This window comes from Condylostylus longicornis, unplaced genomic scaffold (genome assembly GCF_029603195.1).
Source record: "Condylostylus longicornis isolate FDR11 unplaced genomic scaffold, ASM2960319v2 ptg000046l, whole genome shotgun sequence".
NCBI classification, from domain to species: domain Eukaryota; kingdom Metazoa; phylum Arthropoda; class Insecta; order Diptera; family Dolichopodidae; genus Condylostylus; species Condylostylus longicornis.
In genome coordinates, this window is record NW_026578015.1 from 898,055 (window position 1) to 906,974 (window position 8,920).

The following is an 8,920-nucleotide window of genomic DNA, read 5'->3' on the forward strand; positions in this document are numbered from 1 at the left end:
ATTCGAATTATACACGTTTATAACACAACACTGCGTATTTGTCCCTGCAATTACTGCATTTTATTATTTATAATGAACGATAGCATCAATAATAAAATTTTATTATAGCATATATGCTACAATTATTAAGAAACGTCATTAATATCCCTGTACATTAATAAAAACGAAACGAAAATGTCGCAGGTCTTCCATACTGCCATCTATTGGTAAATATTTTATTAATGAAATTTTTTTATGTATTAAACTTATCGTTAACGTTTTATTGACATAAATATAATGACGTTAAACCATCAGTATGATGTCAAACGTCTCTATTGTTGCGCATATTAATTAGTAAATAAATATATTCATGTTCATTTTTTTTATATTTAATTAAATATTAAAAAAAAAAGTAAAAAATCGGTCTAAGACGTAGTGGTAAGTTTCTATAATTTAATTATTTATAATTTATTATTATTAATTTTAATGGCAATTAAAAGATTTTCTACTGTTCTATCATGAAAATATCATTTTATTTTTTTTTTTTTAGTTTTAAGAATTAAGAAAATTTTCCATTTACACTTCCCGTAGCTAATGCGATATGATTTTTAAGTAGGTACTTCTAAGAAACAGCTTTACAATATAATTAATTTTGGTGGAAAAATAAAAACAAATTACAAAACTTTTCTAAAATTGTAATAATTATTTTTTAAATCAAAGTAAAAAAAAAAACAATATTATATTTCAAGATGACGAATATGAGACCTCCAAATAAAACAATATTATTAAAAGGTAAAAATAACCTTTGTTCATATACTTATACATATGTATGTATGTACTTATGTATTTATAATTTGAAAAAAAAAAATTCATTAAAGCTTAATTACTAAAAAAAATTAATTTTCCTTGCATTCTCGTATAGTTGTAATCCTAGGTGATGGAGGTGTTGGTAAAAGTTGCCTTATGAATCGATTTGTTTCAAATCGTTTCGATGAGAATAGTTTTCATACAATTGGTGTAGAATTTATGAACAAAGACATTGAAGTAGATGGTGTTAAATATACTTTACAGGTAAATTATAGTAATTATATTTATCATAGTCTTAGTATAAAAATAGTAAATTATAAGTTAGATAATTAAAAAAATTAAAATTATTAAATTTAATTTTATTTTAGATATGGGATACTGCGGGACAGGAACGTTTTCGTGCTCTTAGAACTCCATTTTACAGAGGTTCCGATATATGTCTTTTGGCCTATGCAATAGATGATCGTGATAGCTTTAGGGGATTAAAACAATGGCGTGAAGAATTTTTGAAATATGCTGATGTTAAACCAGATAATTTTCCATTTATTGTAGTTGGAAATAAAGTAAAGTTTTGTTGAAATTATTTTAAAATCAAATTCACTTATAAAAATATAATTTAATTTAATATAATTTTAGAATGATATTGGTCCACAATTTCGTCAGATAACATTAGAAGAGGTATCATCTTGGTGTCAAGAATATCATATATCTAGCTTTATAGAAACTTCATCAAAAAATGCTATTAATGTTACTGAAGCTTTTATGTTGGCTGTGAAACAATGGCAACGTTTAGAAAAAAGTACAGAACGAGAATTAAGAGCACAAGGTGATACAATAGATTTAACTACTGGTGTACGTTTACAACATTCAAATAGTAAATTTTGTTGTGGTGGTGGTGGTGGTATTGGTAGCCGTTCTAATTCACCAGCAATAAGTCGAGATGATTTTTAATTCTGAAACGGTTACAAAAAATTAAAGAAATAAAAAATGTATAATTCAAGATCAAGGACTATTATTATAGTAAGTTAATTTAATAAATAATATTTAAAGGAAAATATTATAGAAATTAAATTCAACTCATATTATATTTATAAAGATTCAAGAAAAAGAAAAATAGTAGCTAGAACTTGATATTAAATTAAGTTTTAAAACTTAAAAATTAAATCACACAATATATATATATATATATATATATGAAAATATATTATAAATTTATAATATATAATATGTACATGGTATACATGTATTAACTTTAATTCTCAAATTAATAAATTTCTTTTTTGTATAACTTATAACGAAATATAAATTAAAATAATAATATAATTAAGTAAGATTATAGTTAAATAAAAGTTTTCTGTTTTGATATTAGAATAAAAAGGGCTACAAAATAATATTAATGCAATAAATTGGCAATCAATTAACCTGATATAGTGTCATAATAACACTCGAATTAGTTTTGATATTAAGTTGTACATTTTTTTTCTTTTATTAATATTAATATTTTTATACAATACTTATTAATGTTTACAATAATTTTTAAGAAATAATTTAATTTTAAATCTAAACAAAAATTTACTTTGATAAAACAAAACATTTATTTTATTTAACTATAATCTTCTTAAAGTAAAAAAAAAGGCAATACATATTTAAAATTTATTTTATCACATAATCCTATTATGACTATATTTAAGTTGGAAAATGATCATATAATTCTTAAAGTTTAATATAAAACAATTTTTTATATAATTAAATATGAACATATTTAATTATTTTAAGAATAAAATTAAAATATAAGCTGAATATACTTGAAATAGTATTATGTGTGAATAAATTCTTAAAAAAATAAAAAATAAACTCAAAAGTAACTTAAATTTTAATAGATTTTTAGAATAATAATAAATGCATTATTCAAATTAATTAAATAGAAAAGATTTATTAAAATTAATTGTTTCTAAATTATTAAAACATTCCATTTATAATATTTTTTAAATTAGTTAAATATTTTTATAATTATTAATGTTTAAGCTTTTATAATATTTTTTTTTTCAATTTCATATATACTTATTATGTACGTTTCTAACAAATATTTTGTATAAATATAATTATTTAAAAATTAATTTAAAATCTAATATTTAATATCTAATCTAATTTAATTTTAATTGGAATGTTAAATAAATAACGAATTGTTTTTTAATATTATTTGTTAAGTAAAAAATAAAAATAACGCGAACATTATTAAATAACAAATTAATTATGTATAAAAAAAAAATGAAAAACAAAACAATCAAATTCTGTTGTAAATTTAATATTTTTATTATTTTTTCTTCTTTTGTAAAGTTTACCATTTTTAATAAATTATTTATTAATAGTTTTGTTAAGCGTATAAGATGAAAATATTAGTTCTATATATTATTATTAATTAATAAGTTTATAATATCAGATGTAATATTTGATTTATTTAAAACGATTCAATTTAATTTCTTTAATAGCGACTAATGACATTAACAATGAAAAAAAAAACCACGAGATAGCCAATTTGGCAAGGTTTAACATTAGATAATTCATGTTAATAATTTGAAAAATTATATTGAAGATAAATAAAAAAGAAAAATATAAAAAGAAAAATATAAAATGAAAAATATATGCAACTCTAAATTGTAAATTTCATTGTATTGTTGCAAATCTAGGCATTCGAAAAGATTTTATGCACAAAATTTTTCAAAAAAAACTAAACACTTATTAAAATATTTTGGTTCTGCATAAAAATTATGAATTTAATTTGAATTTTCAACAATTTTATCATTTTAAAATTAGCAAAATTAAATATGTATTTAAAATATATAATTTGTATTCAACTAACATAATTTAGATTTATGATATTGTATTAGTGATATTTAGAAGGAAATAATTATTAAAAAAATTTTATATTGCAGCTTCTAAGTAAGACGATATCATAACATTTAAAAAAATCAGAAATCCTCTAAAATTTTTTTTGCTTTTATTATATAAATTAATAAATTGTAATTTTGTTTGAATTTTGAAATTAATAAGTTATATTTTTGTCTAGTTAGTTTCAACGTAAAATATTAAACATAAATATAATTCTTGTATTTTTATATATTAAGTTAACAATTATATTGCTTTCTAGTTTAAATATTCATAAATTTTTCCTATTAATTTCTATTTAAAAAGCAACCATTTATTTTCTTTTTCAATACCTTTGATAAAATAGTATGGATTTTTAGATTTTCAATTTGTTATTTCAATCTTATTCACTTATATTTCTAATGTAATATCACTTCTATTAGTTTAAAATAAATTGTACAGATAATTAAAAAAAACAAAATTTAAAATAGAAATGAAACACTGTATAGAACACACGGAAAATAGCACTAGCAGCACCCTCACTATAAAATTAAAAACACAATTATTATAGAATTAATTGTTAATCAAAGAAAAAATAAAAATAAAATAGTACAAAAATAAAGAGAATATAAAGACGAAACTCTTGAAATATAAAAATAAATCCTGAAAATAATCAAAGAATTCTTTTCCCTCTTCTATTTTTTTTTTTTTTTTGTTTTTCGTTTGTTACAATCATTTTTTAACTACTAACCCAATTTATATCAATCTCTTTGGATGATTTCATTAATGATATTGTATGAAATTATTTTAAACATTTAAATTTTCTAATTAAGTAAATAATATAAAATATTAAAAAAATAAAGAAAAAAATAAAGAGAAAAAAAAAACGCTTTTATTTTCTAGCAAAAATAATTCAATTAAAATTTATAATATATTTGCATTTGATACGATAAAATCGATCGATGTATTAAAAAATAAAATATAAAAGAAATTAATTAGTGTAACTATAGTGTTGTAATACAAAAGAAAACAAAAACAAGTGTATTAATAATTAAATAAATAATAATAATAATTATTAAAATTCAAAATAATATTTCAATATTTAATAAATTTTATATAACAGTTTGATTCGTTTCATAAAAGTGTGTATAATGGGTAAGATTAAATGATTTCATAGCTATTGTTTGTATTTTAACTCAAAAATTTCTGCAACTTTAAAGATTATTGAATAAATTTAGTAATTTACTTGTTCAGAACAAATAAGATCTAGCATCCTTTTATAATCTATGAATTTTAATTGTATAATTTTGTCACAATTATAAATATTTAATAAGTTTGGCCAGCGTAAGGCAGTACTAGTTTTTTAGTTTTCTATTACGAAGTTGTAGCCAATAGATTTGTGTAGGTCAAAGTAATTGCCTTAAATAATATTAAGCTTGAATAAGGTCCAGTCATGTAATTCAATTGTTATTTGAAAATTATTTTATTAGTACGTACTAGAAAAGTTTGGTTTACATTAAAAATCTTTAGTTTACTTGTATAAGTCAAGGTACTTTCCGGTTTCCATTACTACATTTTATTACTTGTTCGTTAGGAAGCATTGCATTACTTTTTAAACAAAATTGTTATTTTTTTATTTATTTTTAGAAAAACAAAAATAAACTTATTTAATTTTTGATTTCTGGAAAAATTGAAAAAAAATAAAAATTTTCAAATTCTTATATTGATTTCTACCTGTCTACTTATAAGGAAATTGTTAACCTGTTGCATAAAAAAAAAAAAAAAACTGAAAAAAAAAAATGGCACAATTATGTTGAATTGGAGGAAAACCTAAGGCTACATGTGAATAATAAAGAAAAAAAATTAAAACACACAAAAAAAAACTAAAACAAGACAAACAAAATTAATAAAATTGTTTAAACTTTGTCTTAACATTTCGTTAAGGCTCTATTAAATAACATGTGCAATTTGTGTAATTGTGTAAGGCTATACAAGTGTAATTTTTAAAAATTTTTATTTTATTGTATGTGGCATGGCATGCACAAACTACCTTTTTATTGTAATTAGAAGTTATGAAAAGATAAAATTTTTGTGAAACATTATAGTAAGCTGGTGGAGGATTAAATTAAACAATTGTTTTGTAAGAAATTCATAGTAATTTAGAATGAAATTAAAATCTTTATCTGTTGACTCAAATTTTTGATCTAATTTCTTAGTATCTTATTAAATTTTATTGATTAGGGCTTGGGTTAATATACATTAATCAGTTTAATTACAATTAATATTGTAAATTAAATCGTATAGAGGGTCGAAAATCTATTGTTGTTAATTTTTGTAGTTTTGAGTTTCAAAACGCCTTCTGTTCGAAAAAGAACAGTGTATTCAGAATATCAAATTTGAGTGAAAATTTTATTAAAGTTCATCCCATTATTCAAAAATCTTCTTTGTTAAAAGAGCTCTCCCCCACCAATCGCTAAATGTAAGTGGGCATAAAATAAAAATACTATCATTTGACTGATGTAGAAAGTGTTCTGATTATTACCGCTTAAATTGCACTGTCATTAGGGCTTTATCGTAGATTTATGAAAAAAGCATAACACGCTATTAGACTGATCTGTTCGTCTACTGTACGTCTGTTACGCTTATTTCATATAACTTAGCGCCATAACAGACGAACAACATAATTGAACAATGATTAAATTTTCAAATTCATCTTAAAAATCTGCTTATAATTCAAAATAATAATAATAATAATAATAAGAAAAAATAAAGGAAAAGGAAAAATAAATGTTAGCGTAATTTTTTATCATCGTAAATCTTAACTTGTGTATATTAGAAAGTGTACAGTAAAAAAAAAAAGTGAACAAGCGAATGAACGAACGAGCGACCGAACGATGAAAGATTTTCTTGTGATTTGATATCAAAGATTTTTTTTTAATATTTTTTTTTTTTGTTTTAACCTTTTTTATTACTATTATTATAATTTTTAGTTTTTTGAAAAAGGAAATTGGCACTTTCTCTTTCATCGATGCCTTTTTTTTTTCAAAAAATAAGAAAGAAATAAATTAAATGGTCATTCAACATATGAATGTTAGGGTCCCTAACTTTATTTTATTGTATGCACTCTTCTATACTTATGTATTCGAATTTTCCTAAAAATATATTTTTAACACTAGACCCCATATACTAGGTATTTCATATAATTGCAATTTAATTGAATATGTACCTTTCTTTTATATAATTTTATTGTATTATTACAGAATAGATTGCGAGAGTGGCTAAAATTTGATTGAGAGTTTTTTAACATTTTTTACTTATTCAATAGTACTCATGCATCTATGTGATCTTGTGCTGGAAATTGTAGAATTATTAATAATTTTAATATTTAAAAATGTAGTTTGTGATTTTAAAGCAAAAACATGCTAAGTCTAAGTAAATTTATTTCGGATGAATTCGATAAAAATTGTGTATGCAGCTTTTAAAATTTTTATATTTATAATAATTTCGAAAGTATAGACGAATTAAATTGTTAAATTTTTCAACAATGATTTAAATTTTAATTAATTTTTGATAGTATTACAAAAATTCGACCCTGAAGTATTGTAGATTTTTAAATTTTTCCTTATACATAATTTGGAGACTGTTTAGTGTATAATCATCAAATTTTGACTAAAATGTAGCTCAAACCATACGTTTTTTTTTTGAATTTTGAATAAGATTTCATTCGACTTAGAGAATTTTATGATTTTAACCATAGTGGAATATTTAAGAATATTTGTTGCATAATAATGTACAATTCTAAGTCTTAGAGGTTTTGTAGTCTTAAGTTAATTTTCTTCTTTAATAACAATTGATTTGAAGATATAATTTCTTAAGGCATAATGAATAGTTTTTAATTAAAATGAAAAAATTTTTACAAACACTTTGACTTTATTATAAAACTGGATAAAACACAAATTTCAAAACTGAAAAAGAAAATTTTTGAATCGCTCTCTTGAAAAACTATCAAAATGTCACTTACGACAATTTTAATCTAAGGTAATGTAATATTTTTTTTATAACTTATAATAATCATTTTGTTGCAAATTTTTATAAAATTTTTACAACTTGATTATATATATGGAAAGAATCATTTTTATATAATGTCCAGCAGCAACAGTTATAATAGGATATGTAACAGCAGCAGCATTAACACTTCTTTATATATAATCAAAAATTTTGTATATTTCTACCGACATCATTGCGGACAATAAGGAAAGTATTGTGATAACATCAAATTTCGCATGTCGAATTGTCAGTGAAAACGCCACTCCTCAGAGTGATAGCGAGAATTATAGAGAATAAATAAATTATTTACAGATGTCGATCTGTTAGTATAAACGAGTGTATTCCAAGCTCTACTAAACCATTTTTAATAAAAAATTTACATATTAGAGTTTATTTTGACTATGGATTGTTCAACTTTTGGAATATATCAAGCCGGGGCGGGGATTGGAGTTATTTATGAGCCGATTTTATATTCTAACCATATCTAAGAAAATATAAATGAATTACTTGAAATATTTCAAATTAATATTTGAATTCTGTTTGTTATCAGGGAACTGATTGACAAATTTTTCAAAGGATTCGAATAACATTTATATAAAGTGAATCGGTACTATGAGCCGAATTTATATTTTTTCAGGTATTAGCTTACAAATGCCGTAAAAACTAGAAAAGAGTGTTTAACAGGCATTTTTATAATATTCTGTAACACTTTCACTTAACATAAAAAATACACCTTGTGTTCGGTTATGTCCTGGCCACATCAGATTTTTTTTTTTCTATTTTTGTTTTAAAATTTTAGAAAATTACAGTTATCACTTTTAATATCACATAGGAAAATATCTAAAATAAAAACTATAAAATTTTATTTTTAAAAATTGCATGCTATAAGTACAAAAAATTCGATTTGATTATTCAAAGATGAAAAATAAAAAGACAAGGAAAAAAAAAAATTAGACTTTTTCATCGCGGAAAAACCAATTTTTGATTTGTGACCTTTCCAAGAAAGATTTATGGCTACTGGATATTTTTTAATGATATTTTCGATTTAAAATGAAAATTTTTTAGATTTTCTTTACTTTCTGCTTTTTATTTCACTATTAAAATGTTTTCATTTTCATTCTTATTTTTATAACGGTTTAAAGGTATTGATGGCGGAAATCTCTTGCATGCATGCATATTCCTAGTTTTTTTTTTTTCATATTGAAAATGATAGTATGTATAA

At 21.6% G+C, this 8,920-nt stretch overlaps 1 protein-coding gene across 1 annotated transcript; it reads left to right on the forward strand.

The window, feature by feature from the left end:
- Window positions 1–300: 300 nt before the first annotated feature.
- On the forward strand, window positions 301–1,966 carry LOC129610678 (ras-related protein Rab-9B). Its single transcript, XM_055523324.1, has 6 exons — window positions 301–417; window positions 530–591; window positions 729–771; window positions 902–1,050; window positions 1,155–1,349; window positions 1,423–1,966. Exons 3-6 carry the CDS (start codon window positions 729–731, stop codon window positions 1,735–1,737), a joined length of 702 nt encoding a protein of 233 aa, XP_055379299.1. The 5' UTR covers window positions 301–417; window positions 530–591; the 3' UTR covers window positions 1,738–1,966.
- The last annotated feature ends 6,954 nt before the right edge of the window (window positions 1,967–8,920 follow it).

What these genes read in the sequence shown, in the direction of transcription:
- LOC129610678 (XM_055523324.1), top strand. Translation starts at nt 729, where the DNA reads ATGACGAATATGAGACCTCCAAATAAAACAATATTATTAAAAG. An exon ending in GTGTTAAATATACTTTACAG is followed by an intron (nt 1,051 to 1,154) that starts GTAAATTATAGT and finishes ATTTTATTTTAG; the next exon opens with ATATGGGATACTGCGGGACA. An exon ending in TTATTGTAGTTGGAAATAAA is followed by an intron (nt 1,350 to 1,422) that starts GTAAAGTTTTGT and finishes ATATAATTTTAG; the next exon opens with AATGATATTGGTCCACAATT.